This window comes from Berkeleyomyces rouxiae (assembly GCF_048999995.1).
Source record: "Berkeleyomyces rouxiae strain 22BRR77 chromosome Unknown BrBRR77_ptg000007l, whole genome shotgun sequence".
Classification (NCBI taxonomy): domain Eukaryota; kingdom Fungi; phylum Ascomycota; class Sordariomycetes; order Microascales; family Ceratocystidaceae; genus Berkeleyomyces; species Berkeleyomyces rouxiae.
In genome coordinates this window covers 124,998-138,834 of record NW_027396497.1, presented here as the reverse complement: position 1 = coordinate 138,834, position 13,837 = coordinate 124,998, and the positions used below count along the sequence as shown (strand labels likewise).

Genomic DNA, 13,837 nt, shown 5'->3' with positions numbered 1-13,837 from the left:
CAGCACCCATTTACTACTTGCATGACAACTTGAAAAAAAAAAAAAAAAAAAAAAAAAAAAAAAAAAAAAAACAAGAAAAATGGGATAAGCTTCGAAGGTATCGCTCGAAGAGTTCCAGCCTCAGGTCCCAAGCTCGCCCTTCCTCTGCTACGACCCTACCCTACTTCCATGAGGGGAGGTGTCAGGGGGGCAAATCAACAGAGCACGAATAAGCAAGCCCCAAGCCAAGAAAATCTAGGCTTAGTTGGAAGTCATGAGTGCTTGTTCTTGTTCGCAGCTCAGCTCTTAGACAGGACTCGTATATACAGCCAGTAATGGCTAGAGAATGAAGCGTCTGGATCGCTTGTATCATTGGCCACAAGAACCTCAGGACGTGCGTGTGGTGCGAAACTTGACAATAGGAGAGGAAGGCAAGTGTAATGCAGCTTTGACAAATACTCAATGTGACGCCAGACAAGACACAACAATTCCTCTCTTCTCTTTTCACATCCTTAGTCACAATAATGTTGAAAACTGTGAGGTGAGGTGCAGGGTGACGTCGTGGGGGTTGGGGTTAGAGTAAGCCTTTGTCATGTGACACACACGTGACGTACGAGCGAGCGATATATTCAACATGAACCTTTTGGCGAGGAGCGTCGTGTGCCATGCCATGAAACCAGTTCTGGTGGGCAAGTGGTAGCCGGAATATTGGGAGCAGGATCATGAGGAGATTTGGATATGGACAAGTCCCGCTGGGCGGCCTGCCAAACAAGCGCTTGTTGTGGCTGTAGATGGATGCTTTGCGAAGGGATTGCTCCAAATATAGGGTTATTAATCCTACTAACACCTACTAAGCCGTAAGCTGGCCAGTTCCCAATTCCTAGTCTCTAGTGGCTAGCAGTTCTTCCGCAAAAGCTCAGAGGACAACACCCACAGAAGAGGGGAGGGGGCGTTAGAGCTGAAACCTTGTCATAAGGAGAAGGACAACATGCAACATGCTTGGAAAAACTGGCCAGGGCCTTGGAGAAGTGAGTACGTACTGGAGGACATGACAAGGCTACCAGTTTCCGGGATGCAGCCAGTCTCAGCCTTGTTGCTCCTTCTCCATGCGGCACAAGGCAACGCAACAACTAACGACGCCTGGAATTAATTCTCGCTGTGTCTCCCTTATTCTCTCCTTCTTGTCAAGTCTATTTTACAGGAGGTTATTTTCTTATAACCTTCATTTCAAGATACAATATCGAGATTGTGCAAGGCAACCTTGCTTCGAGTATAGCATTTTTTTCTTCTTCCAGGCTGGTCTTTCTCAGAGTGCGGCCTTTGTTGGCAAGCTCCTGGTGCCATATCTCTTGTATTGATTTTGTTCTTGGTGGTTAGCAGTTGTTTGAGTCTGCAGGTAGTTTACAGGGCATTCTGCCTGCTACAGAGCCCGCGTGCTACAGCGTCTGCTTGTTACAGAGGGCTCCCCCCTGTACCTCACTAAAAGCACTACATGTATCACTGTAAGTTTGAGAGTTATCAGGGTTGTGCGCTATAACTCTGGTGCATGTTTTTTTCCCTCTCGTTGTAGCCCACTCCTGAGCCCTGTGAATCTAGCGGCCACATCGCTAGAACTCACCATATTATTCCCCTCTCCCCCACACTGCACCCACTGAATCTAGCTGCCACAGCCCACTACATTACCCCCCCTCTCCCCATATACCCACTGCAATCCACTATTCTCCTCCCCACCGCACCGCCCTCCGCCCTCCCCAAACATCGCCAACTCGCCCTTCTTCCCGTCCCTGTTCTGTCGTCTCATTTTGTTCGTCCGCAAGTAACGCCCAAGTCTGCATCTGGCCTGCTGCACACAACCCGCAACCCTCAACTCGCAACTCGCCCGCCCTATTTGCTTTGGCTTTTTATTGACCGCCACTAAACATAGGTCAATGGAAATAAATCCCTTTTATCAATTGCATTTTCCTTCTTTTTTTCAGCCCTCCCGCCGACGACGAGGACCACTGTGGTGACTATCACCACCAGGCCAACTATCACCACCGCCTCTGACTCTGACTCTACAAATTGCCACCGCCGCCGCCGCCATCAACATCGCCAACTCCTCTCCCGGGCCCCCCAAGCCCGCTGCTGCCAGCATTCCATCACGCCCCGCCATCGACGGCCACCCGTGATTTATCTGGCTTATTGCTACCGCCTGCATTCATAGCCCATTTGCTCTAAACGCCGTCTTGTAGTCTTTAGCCTTCCGGCTTGAGCCCGACCCTCTTTGACCGCTTCTGTCCAAAGATCGTCACCACAACCAACCCACCTGACCGGCCTTGTCCTAGCTCAAGTCTAGCCTGTCCCCCAGCCATAGCCATCTCGAAATGTACAGCCAAGCCCGCTCTGCCGCCCGGCCGGGTGCGCAGGCCGTATATCCCTTTGCCTTCAACAACCACCAGCAACCCCAGCCCCACGGCCACCCTCCTCACCACCCCCAAAACGACCCGTCCACCCACGTCAATAGCAATGGCAACCTGGCCAACGGCGCCTTGCTCAACCACAACCACCATGCGTCATACGCCGCCAATGTGAGCGTGCTGCAGGGTGCGCAACACTTTGTCAACCCCGCCCTGCAAAACGGCCACGGCGTCCGCGCTGTCACCCAACAGCCGCAGCACATCACCGAGCACTGGGCAGAGCAGCTGCGCCTGCACAAGGAATCCGAAAGAGCCAACGCGACTATGACCGACCAGCATCAGCCACACTACTACGCTCGTCTTAGGGCAAACGAAAATAAGGGCATCGTTGGCCCTCCACCCAACGCTAATGGCGGCAAGACCGGCGACGATACCGATGATATGAGACGGCCGTTAGCCGTTGAAAAGTCCACCAAGCGCCAAGACTGGAACAATCTCGATCTCAGTGGCCAGGGCCTGCGGAACCTGGCCCCGGCCCTCTTCCACTACGAGTTCCTCCAGGAACTCTTCATAGCCTCCAACAAGATCAGCGTGCTGCCCGCTTCTATTGGTCGTTTGCGCCAGCTGCGTTGGCTCGATGCTTCGCACAACCAGCTCACCAACTTGCCCGTCGAGCTGGGCATGTGCACATATCTCAAGAAGCTGCTGCTCTTTGACAACCACATCCGTGACCTCCCCAACGAACTCGGCTCTCTGCATCAGCTGGAACAACTGGGAATTGAAGGAAATCCGCTGCTAGGCGAGTACAAGCAGCTGATTATGGAAAAGGGCACAAATGCGTTGGTGACATCGCTGCGAGAGAACATGCCGAGTAAGTCTTTTCTTTTTTTCTCTTTTTTTGCTTTCTTTTTAGGCCTCGCTCTTGAGTCTGGCCTAAGGACGATGGCTATTACCTTTTGTCTTTATATCTGTTTTGTTCCTACGGCTAATGCTCTTCCTTTCTCTCTCTTTCTCTCCGATAGTCCCCATACCGCCACCTCCCCGTCCTATGATTACCATCCAAGAGGATGTCTCTTCCTCTCTTGAACGCATCAAGGTCTTCACATGGAACGTTCTTTGCGACAAGTACGCCACTCCCCAGACTTACGGATACACTCCCAGCAATGCCCTGTCTTGGGAATACCGCAAGCAGGTCATCTTCGACGAAATCCAAGACCAAAATGCCGACTTTCTGTGCCTGCAGGAGATATCAACCGAGGCCTTCAAGGAGGACTTTAGCCCGCAGCTTGCTCAGTACGATTACAAGGGTGTACAATGGCCCAAATCTCGCGCCAAGACCATGTCGGAAAAGGACGCTCTGGGTGTCGATGGTTGCGCCGTATTCTGGAAGAATAGCAAGTTCATATTACTCGACAAGCAACTTATTGAATTCGCCAGCATCGCCATCAATAGGCCAGACATGAAGAATCAACACGACGTCTTCAATCGTGTGATGCCCCGCGACAATATTGCCGTCATCTGCTTCCTTGAAAGCCGTGTCACCGGCGCACGCCTCATCCTCGTCAACGTTCACTTGACTTGGGATACCGCCCTGGCTGATGTCAAGACCATCCAAACCGGCATCATGATGGAACATGTTACCAAACTGGCCGAAAAGTACGCGAGGTGGCCAGCGCTCAAGGATAAGAAGCAGATTGTCATTCCCAAGTCAGATGACCCTTCAGACCCACCGCCACAGCCTCCAGTGGAACCTGCACCTAGCCAAGACTACCGCAACAACACCGATATCCCGCTCATTGTTTGCGGCGATTTCAACTCACTGGCTGACAGCTCCGTATATGAGCTCATGAGCATGGGTCGTGTCGATCCCGATCACGAGGAAATTCGCAAGTACCAGTACGGTAGTTTCACGCGCGTCGGTATCGAGCACCCTTTCTCACTGCGCGATGCCTACACACACCTCAAGGGCACCCCTGACGAAATGGCCTTCACCAACTACACGCCCGGCTTCGCTGACGTCATTGACTACCTGTGGTACAGCACCAACACACTTGAGGTGGTCGAGCTACTCGGCCCTCCTGACCGCCAGGCTTTGCAGCGCATCCCTGCCTTCCCGACGTACCACTTCCCTGCGGATCATATTCAGATCATGGCAGAGTTTGTGATCAAGGCCCGCAAGGAGAAGAAGCAATTGCACGCCGAAGGCGAGTACGGCGGCAATGGCTCTTCATCGCGGAACTAGTAGCGTTGAGGGGCGCAGGACTAGCTTGTGAAGAGACATGGTAACGCCAAAGAGGGGGAAGGGGCGACGTCGAAAGGGGGCTTTCGCAGCTCTGGCTTGATCTCCTTTTGTCCTGTTTTGATTTTCTCTTCTTTCATATTGTATGGTATTGCTCCCGGGGTTATGTTGGGTGTTGTTTCTGTTGTGTTTGTATTCTCTTTGTTTCCTTTTAGTGTCCCGGGGGGTTCGTCTTTGTTACGACCTGTGTGTCTTCCATCCTTCTCTTGACCCCCTCCTTCGTTTTCTTCCATGTCATTCCCCCCTTTCACTCTCCCCTCATACTGTTTGTCGTCGAGGATTTTCCATGTTTCTGTCTCCTTCCCCTCCCCCTCTCTCTTCTCTCGTCTTTACTTGTCCTACGCATCGTCTCCTCCTTTCTTACACCCCGCACCCGTGTACCAACATGAAGCATTTCTAACGGAGTGGAAGGCGTCTCATGGTCGTGGTCTTGGTTTCTTTGTATGCTTGCTTCGTGTCCGGTTCCATCTTTCTTTATTTCTTTTTTGTCTTTTGCAATGGTCTCGTGATGCTTTTCTTTTTCTTTTCTTGATGTCGTTGTTTGTCCTGTTAGCTTTGTTCTTCTTGTCTTTTGTACTATTGTTCGAGGAGGGCTTTCTGAATTATAGAAAAGGTCTTTTTGTCGCTCGATTCTCTTGTTTTCTTTCTCTGACTCTTCTGTATTGTTGGTGTGTGTGTTTAACTTGTTCATGACGACTTAAGCCTATAGTACATTGTGTCACCTCGTCTAACGATCTGACTGCCGCTTCAGGATTGACTACCTGATACTTTTGGGTTGTGGCGAGAGGTGTGTGATTGGGGCCTAAGAGGCCAGCGGCTTTCGGTACAGAGTGATTCAAAAAAGGGCCGAGGGTTGACTTGGCTTGACATGACTATATTTGACGTCTACATGAATAATCAAGATCAAATGACGCCGGACTGGTTACCGGACAGGTATTTAACACCCTCCGCTCGACACGCCGCATAGTTTCTGTGTGTTCAGGATGGTGGGCCACCCCCAAGCTCTGAAGAAACAGGAGCCCACACTCCGCTATGAGCAACAAGACTACAGGTATAAAGGAAAATTAGGACCAGAACAAAGGAAACGACGAAGCAAAAGAAGACAGCATCCACCATGGCCATCACTTGTCTCTTATATAGGACTAAAGGCCAAAGGGTTCTTTTTTTGTCTTTCGCTAGAAACAGTCTCCCATTCACTCGACTGCTTGGGCTCGTTAGAGCGCTGGCCACCTTGTTGGGCAGTTTTTGTAGTAATCTGCTGGGCTACTGAGTTGCCGCCAACTCCTGTATATGTTGCCTTCTGTTTAGACGCCTCTTGTCACGTCGTGGGACTCAGCTAGTCGGCCAGCTTCGCTTTCTGGGCCTAGGTAGGACCGGCCTTCGTCGTGGTGGTGGTTGTCTTTGTCTCGGTCTACTTGGCAGCCGCGTTTGCGGAGGGCGCTCCGTTGAACAGGGTGGCCATGAGGGTGGCGGTCATCGTTTCGGCCATGCTCAACGTTGTCTGGATCGTGGACGCGTTCAGTTCATCCTTATACCCCGCGCATTTGGTTTCGAATGCCTCAAGCAACGGGAGTATCAGGTCTTCGACGACTTTTCGTCGGCTTTCTAGTATTCGGCTTTGCTTTTCGAAAGCCTGTCTGTGCTGGCTCGACAACGTTAACTTCGTTGTTGTGATAAACTTGATAGTTGTTTAGTATTGCTGCTTTTCTTTTCTTTGTTTGTATTATTTAACGTCTACCTACTATTACTTCGCAGCAATATGATGACATATTCCAGAAGTAAGCCCCTCGCCATCCTCTCTGGCGGTCACCAATTATAGGTGCGCAAAGGTTTCAACATCTTCTACCTGCGACTTTTTAGGGTCCAGCTTTGCGGCCAGAAGAGTATTCACTTCACGCTACCCAAAAGCTTGCCTTTGGGCGCCGGAATTGGCTGCCTTGTGGTTTGGCTTGCGGCAAGTGGCATGTGGCCGAGGTCTAAGAGGCTAACGGCTATCGGGGCGGGGTTTGGCCCGGAGGAGCACATCGGGGTTGGGATTATTCTCTTGTTTGCGAGGCTATCGCAGGAGAAGATTCTCGATCACAAAAAGGTGGACCGTCTGAACCTTCAACGAGGTAGTCCTGAGCTGCGAAGATGGCTCCATGAGTTGAGATGTGTAGTGGTGGTGAGCAAGAGACTGGTGGCCGTAGAGAGGGTAGTGTGAAAATGGGACGAGTCAACATCGGGAGAATCCGGCAAATTGGGAGGAGAGTGGACTCAGGCTTTGCCGCTCATTGTTGTGTTGAAGAAGACGAGAATAGCGGCAGCATCGGGCTCGTGTTGCTGACCTCATGAGGCCTTGAGCAAAGGCTTGAAGGGGAGGAAACCGACCTCAAAGGAACCTTCTGCCACTCCGATGATCGGACGAGGGACTTGAATTTGATGTCTACACAAATTACTGGGGGCTTTGACTTGACTTGTCTTGACTATATTTAACGTCTACCAAAATCACTAAGATCACACGACGCCGGATTGGTTACCGGACGGGAATTTAAAGTCCTCCGCTCAACACGCCGCATAGCTTCTGTGTGTTCGGGATGGCGCACCATCCCCAAGCCCCGAAGAACCAGTGGTCCACACTCCGCTATGAGCAGCAAGAAACACCAAAACCAGTGTCAGTCGAAAATATATAATTTTTTTTCATTTCATTTCATCTATTTTACATCAATCGGAGTGTTCGTCAAACACTCATAAGATGACCAGGCAGGTCCTGGCAACCTGGCAGCGGCATAACCGGCTGCCGGGATCCTCCGAATCAGACTGCCTTGGTGACCGTAGTCTCCCAGCTCCGAAGAAACTGTAGACGCTGACTCGGGATCTCCCTGTGGTGATAAGCACCTCCTGGCGCAGGATACATCAGGGGGGATACATGAAGACTGTGATAATGAAAAAAAAAAAAAAAAAAAAAAAAGAGCAGACAAACATAACAGGGAAACAAGAAAACAAGAAAAAAACAAGTAATACACGAAAGAAAGCACCCAAAGACAAAACAGTAGTACAAAAAACACACCACGCCAAACGCCATCGCAGCTGGTCATTCCTCTCTCACCCTCTTCAACTTCTTGAGGAGCTGCTTGCTTCCTTTGACTGTAGGGAGAAGCTTTTTAACGAGTCTCTCCGTCAGCCGTAGCCTCTGTGGGATCGAGTCACACGTCCACGGGTGCCACGGGGTCTTCTCCTGTCCACATCTCGGACAATCGTGAGTGGCCCCGGTGTGCTCAAACCTCTGGTGGTACGTGGCAAAGTCGCCGTGTCCAGAAATTGCTGCCATCAATGTGCCAATATCGAGTCGGTCGTGTTCCCTGTAGTCCTTGAACTTCCAGGGTTCGACGGGCTCTGGCTTGTCTATATGGGAAGGCCCGTTCTGTGCCCCCCACCACGTCTTGAACTCTGTGGCGGCTTGCTCCCGGCACCAACGTTTTGCCCTGGAGAGCGACATCTCGAGCCCGCCAACTTCAGTCCCAGCAACCCCTCTGGCTAACCGGTCGGCTCTTTCATTGCCGGGGATGTTCTTGTGGCCCGGTACCCATCTGACTCTTGCCTTTGGCGCAAAGGGCCCGCCCTGTCTCAGCTTCCAGCTTGCCAGGAGTCGTCTCGTCTCATCGATGACTGTTTGGGATGTCCCCAGGTCGCCCTCTTCTGCATTCAGACGGTTCACAATGCCCCTGTTGTCAAGACACAGGTAGAGGTCGCCGGTCGTCTCTTGCGGTAGCTCGTGGGCCGCTTGCACGGCGTGTAGGGCTGCGATTGCCTCAGCGTCAGCCACTTCTTGCCAGGTGCCCAATGGTTTGCTACCTTCGGCGCAGGTCGTATTGTCTACCACCAGGGTCCACCCGGCCCCTGCGCCGCCGTCTTTGACTTTCGCCCCGTCTGAGTAGGCCCACACCGTATCAGGCCACACCATGCGCAGGTCCTCCAGATGTCTGGCTACCTCCTCATCTTTGTCGCCCTTTATCTCGATGGGGTCGTCTGGTCTCTCCTTTGCAGGTCTCACCCCGCCAGGGCTAGGTATCGTCTTGGGCAGGAGCCTAGAGAGAGTCTGAATTCTGTTGCCAATGTCCCAGTCCTTACACAGGTGAGCGTCGTCGAGGTCGTGCAGCCGGGTTGCTTCTCTTCTAGCGTTGCTATCGAGGAGGATCTCTGCCGGCGGAATCATCGCTGCGCGGTGTAACAGTCCGATTGGCGTCGTTCTGTACATTGGCAAGGCTGCTCGGATCGCTTTCCTGAGGGCTATATCAAATAGCTTGGCTGTCGTGGCGATCTTCCGTTCCTTGTGCATCGGCCACCAGGCGGCCGCAGCGTACGTCAGTTTGGAGACTGCACAGGCTCTCACTACATGTAGTAAAAGGCCCGGGGGAGCTCCCTTGTGGCATCCTGCGAGGAGTCTCAGCCCGCTGGCTGTGGTCTCAATCTTCCTGATCGTCTTGTCGCGGTGCTGAGTGAACGCTAGCTTCCTGTCCAGCTCTAGTCCGAGCCAGCGGAGAGTGCTGCCCTGTGGCGTGGCCTCAATAACGTTCCCGTCCGGTAACTTCACGGGAGGGTTCCCTGCCTGCTTTTTCTTGGTGGGGTGCAGGATCCCCGTCTTTCCCTGGTCCAACTGTAGGCCATTTCCTCTGCACCAGTTATCAGCCCGTTCCAAAAGGAGAGCCAACCCCTGTGCATTGGTCCTCAAATCTGGCGAAGCCCACAAGACACATCCGTCGTCTGCGTAACCCCTAGCTCCCGGTAGAGAGCTGTATAGAGGGGCCATGAACAGCATGTAGAGAATCGGGGAGACCGGTGACCCTTGGGGTAATGAGCCTCCCAGCTGTCTCGGGTCCGTGACATGACCGTCCATCGCTAGCGCTGCGCTTCGTCCTTGTAGGAACGACCTTGTCCATTTGCACAGTGCTATTGGCCACCCTTCCTCCTGGAGTCGGTTGACCATGCGGTTCGGCGTGACAGTATCGAAAGCTCCTTTGACATCGAATGTAGCTATCGACACTGCGTTCTTCATTTCCCAGCCCCGTTCGATCTAGTCTACCAGACTGAGCAACAGGTCTGAGCACGCGCGCTTTGGAATCGCACAAGCGTACCTCTTGGGAATGACGTCTCTTTCCACGGCTTCATAGGCCAGCCGCCTTGCCACCAGTCGCTCCAGGCCTTTGCCTAGGGTCGGTAGTAGCGAGATGAGTCTGTATGCCCTTGGCTCTCGACGGTCTCTCCCTGGCTTGGGGACCGGACACATACGAGTCCTCTTGAAAATGTCAGGGTGTACTCCGTGGGTCAGGGCCACTTGGTAGAGGCGGACAATGGCTTCTTTCAGGTGCGGCCAGGCCTTTTTCCACAGATCGTTTCGGAGTCCGTCCATTCCCGGGGCTGTGTTTGCTGGCTTTTTGATGGCCCGCAGCACTTCTGCCTCGGTTGGGGGGTCCCAGACCCTTCTCCCGTCTTCGTCTAGTGGACCCAGTGCTTCGTCGTCTTCTCGTCTTGTCGGTGCATGCACGTCCAAAAGGAGTTCGCACTTGTCCCTGGTGTCTGACAGCATCTCCCCGTTGAGCTTCTTGAGAGGAGGGGTGCGTTGCTTGGCCTGTTTATGGGCCCAGTTGGCTGCTTCGAAAATCTTCCTCGTGTCGTTGATCTCCCTGATCTCCTTCGCGTAGTAGTTTTTCTTCGCTCTGCGAACCTCTTTGCACAACTTCTTCTTTGCCAGGTTCCTCTGCTCTGCGATCTCGGGCCTAGCTCCGCCGCTTCTCATGGCTTGTTTCCACCTTCGTCTGGCTCTCCGGTGTACTTTCGCGGCTTCCTTACACCTGTCATCCCACCAGGGCACTCCTCGTTTGTTCGGCCGTACCTCCGGGGCACAGACCTCCACCGCTCGTTGTAGTCCCACAGTGAGGGCTTCAGCAAGCTTGTCAGCATAGCCCTGCGGGCCCCCTTCAATCGTCTCGGGGTCGTCGGCTGTCAGTCCCTCCAGATCGTCTTTGAGTCGCTTGCATTCCTTGGCGAATCGCTCCTCGTCCAACTTCTTCAGGTCTCGTCGCTTTTCCGTGGCGTCGCTGTCTGCTGGTGCTCCCTCTATGGTCGTCATGAGGCCTTCATGGTCGCTAGGTGATAAGTCTGGAATGATTTCCGTCCTCACCGTCCGTTGCGCTAAGAGTCCTCTGGCCGCAATGGCCAAATCAATGGTGTGTCCCCTGTCGTGGGTCGGGCCTAACCGGGCGTTGAGTACGACTGCCTCACGCTCCTCTACCCACTCCAAAAGTTTTTCCGCTTCGGGAGACGTCCTCTCGCATTTCTCGTCCCATGCCCGATGGTGGAGGTTGAAGTCTCCAACTATCAGACTAGGGCTGGATATGCGAGTCTCTAAAAGTCGTAGGACCGCCTCGTTCGTTCTCACAGACCCTCTGCCTGCGTTGTATATGTTTATTATCTGGATTGTCGTATTTCCAGATCGAATCGTCACTGTCGTGATGTCAGGGTGCTCCTCTCCAAGTGACCTGCACTCAAATCGTAGTCCCTTCCTCACGTACAATAAGGCCCTTGGTCTTGGGTCCCATATCGTCATTGGTGCCACCAGGTCGTATTGATGGTGCGTCTGTGTTTTATTAGCTTTTTTATCTTTGCCCACCCAGGGTTCCTGGATGGCAATGATATCTGCTCCCAGAGTATGTGCCTGTTGCAATGCGGTTGCGTGTGATGGCGCTGCCTTTTGCACGTTAACCTGCGCTATTCTGACACTCTGCTTCCTTGTTGGCTCTGTAGGGCCCTCCATCATAGTTCTTCTTCCCGGGTCTCCATCGCGTCGGCCGGGGAAGTGGCGACATCATCCTTGTTCTTGGCTTGGGGGGGCCCGGGCTTCTCTGCGTCTTTTGCGGAAGCAATCTTCGTCGCGTCGTCGTTATTGGCGGGGGGCTCTGTGACGTCCATTTCATGGTCACCATTGTCTCGTATACCGTGGGGGGAGACGACCCTTCTTCTCTTTCTTGAGGCTTCATCGCCGGTGTTGCGCCCGGTTGGCTCCTCCGCGGTGGTTTCCTGGGAGTGACCGCGGGCCCGGGGACGTCTGGACGGGTACGAGACCGGTCGTGTCGTTCCCATGAACGCCACGTGGTTGGGTCTTCCCTTCATCTTTTTGGGATCCAGCGCAATCGACACTGTTCCCTCGTGCATGCCCTCCTGGATCCACCACGATAGGGCCAGGGGTGCACATCCAAAGGCTTCCATGGCCGCCGTTCGGATGTCCTCTTCAGTCACGGCGCGGGCGGCAATTTTCCCGTCGCTTCCGAGCTCCCGGATGGTTCGCTCAACCCGGTATACGCGCACGAATTGCCACGTGCAGGGTTCTTCGACTGTAACTGCGCCTAGAGCCTTCTTGATGTGCTCTGCGCGATCCATCAGGTCTTTCGCCTTTCCTTCGGCGACAAGTATCAGTCCCTTCTTGCTGAAGCCCGCCTCCAGCACTCCCTTCCCTTTGGGGACTCCCTCGTTGAGGCGTCTAGTGATGGCGCTCGGGCTAAGTTCCCTAAACTGGGATCCTTCCGGGAGCTCCACGAATACCTTCTTCTCCGCGCTCGTGCGCTTCTTGGTCTTGGGCTCTGGCTGAGGCGCCGGTTCTTTTGCCCCCTTCTTGGCAACTTGCGACCATGTCGAGTTGTTCGTCTTCGGACCGCTGGTCGGTCCCGTGGCCTTGTCCCGTCCCTCGCTGGGGGACGCCTTCGTAGTCCCGTTATTGGCGGGCGTGTCTTTTCCCGACTTGCTCGGTGTCTCCTTTGCGGCTGGCGCTGTGCTGTTGCCGCGGGCGTTGTTGGTCGTCGAATGTAGAGGGGCTGGACTCGCAGTCGCGGTGTCCACTCCTCCGCCTGACTCGCACCACCACTTCAGGGTGTCTGCCAGCGCCTTCTCCAACTTCTTTCTCTTCTCGGCCCCATTCTTGATCGAGGCGTCTTTGAAGGCTTTAGTAGCCCCTTCGTCCATTTTGGCCGCGATTTCACCCGCGATTTCGGCCAACGCGGTAGCTTCCTGGATCTTTTTCGCGTGCCAGTTGGCCAGGGTGTCCGCCATGTTGTTCTTGGGCGGCGCCTCCGGGCGTGATGGCTGCGCCTGCGCGCTTGCAGTGCTGCTCGGCTCTGTCATTCTAGTAGTACTTCTTCGGTCTTTCTTAACGGAAAGAGGCGTCTGAAATCGTTTTTTGAGGTTGTTGAGAGAGAAAAGTCGTGTTGATGATGTAGTGAATAATAAGGGTTGCTTAGGGTTGACCCCTATTCCTGTAGTTGTAAGAGGGAAGTTTTTGTCGAAAATATATAAGAACCAATAGTTCTCCGTCACTCAACGAAGCCGTGAATCACGAGCATCACCAGCGTAATTGGTGTAGTGGTAACATTAATCGTTGCCATCCGGTAATGATTTCGATTAGCCCTGGGTTCGATTCCCAGATTACGCAAAGTCATTCCTCACAAAGACTGGATGTTTCTTTTTGGCTTTTGAAACCAACTCCGATGTCGTCCCGGAGCCAACGGCCGTGGACTCGGGCTGCAGATGGCGTCAAGCGCCTTGGTGGTGATTTTTTTTTTTTTGCCTGGGGCAGCTTAGCCTCCAGGGCCCACCTCTGGGGCCCAATCTTTTTTCGCGCAATCGCGCTGCCAACCCTCTGGCGTGAACACGCCGCCAACCCCCTTTTCCTTTTTGCACAATAACTTTTATCACTGCATCGGCGGTGAGGCCAGGACTCTGGGCCACGTTTGGGGCCACGTGGACGAAGGACAGCCTCTGCGCTGGGCAGGTGGGAAACCTCCTGTCATTATACTTTGGATTGTGGGGTTTCTGTATGCATGGTTTTTGATTTTGGTTTTTGCTTCTGTTATGTAATTTTTCTGGTACTAGAAATAGTCCCCTGTCGTATGTCGAAAATCCCTCGCGAGTAGACAGGTAAATAAAGACTTTCAAATCAAAATAAAAATCGGGTCAACGATGAGCTGGACAAGACGCTAGTGAAGCTTCTCAAATTTATCCACCGGGAGGACAGCGACGATGGTAATACCGATGGCCAGGAACCGAGCTCCCAAGACGTGTATATAGAAGCCGATCACGCGGATAGTGCTACGCAAACTTCTACGACAGCAGCCCAAGGGGCGGTAGCAGACTC

The 13,837-nt window shown here is 53.2% G+C and overlaps 3 protein-coding genes across 3 annotated transcripts; 1 reads left to right on the top strand and 2 right to left on the bottom strand.

The window, feature by feature from the left end:
* Positions 1 to 2,342: 2,342 nt before the first annotated feature.
* Positions 2,343 to 4,617, top strand: BROUX77_005810 (uncharacterized protein; the record flags this gene model as incomplete). Its single annotated transcript, XM_073750725.1, has 2 exons — positions 2,343 to 3,246; positions 3,398 to 4,617. 2 exons carry the CDS (start codon positions 2,343 to 2,345, stop codon positions 4,615 to 4,617), a joined length of 2,124 nt encoding a protein of 707 aa, XP_073603680.1.
* Positions 4,618 to 7,747: 3,130 nt separating this feature from the next.
* On the bottom strand, positions 7,748 to 8,617 carry BROUX77_005809 (uncharacterized protein; the record flags this gene model as incomplete). The annotated part of the gene is made up of 1 exon (XM_073750724.1): positions 7,748 to 8,617. One exon carries the CDS (start codon positions 8,615 to 8,617, stop codon positions 7,748 to 7,750), a length of 870 nt encoding a protein of 289 aa, XP_073603679.1.
* A 2,849-nt stretch (positions 8,618 to 11,466) lies between these two features.
* On the bottom strand, positions 11,467 to 12,828 carry BROUX77_005808 (uncharacterized protein; the record flags this gene model as incomplete). Its single annotated transcript, XM_073750723.1, has 1 exon — positions 11,467 to 12,828. One exon carries the CDS (start codon positions 12,826 to 12,828, stop codon positions 11,467 to 11,469), a length of 1,362 nt encoding a protein of 453 aa, XP_073603678.1.
* Positions 12,829 to 13,837: the final 1,009 nt, after the last annotated feature.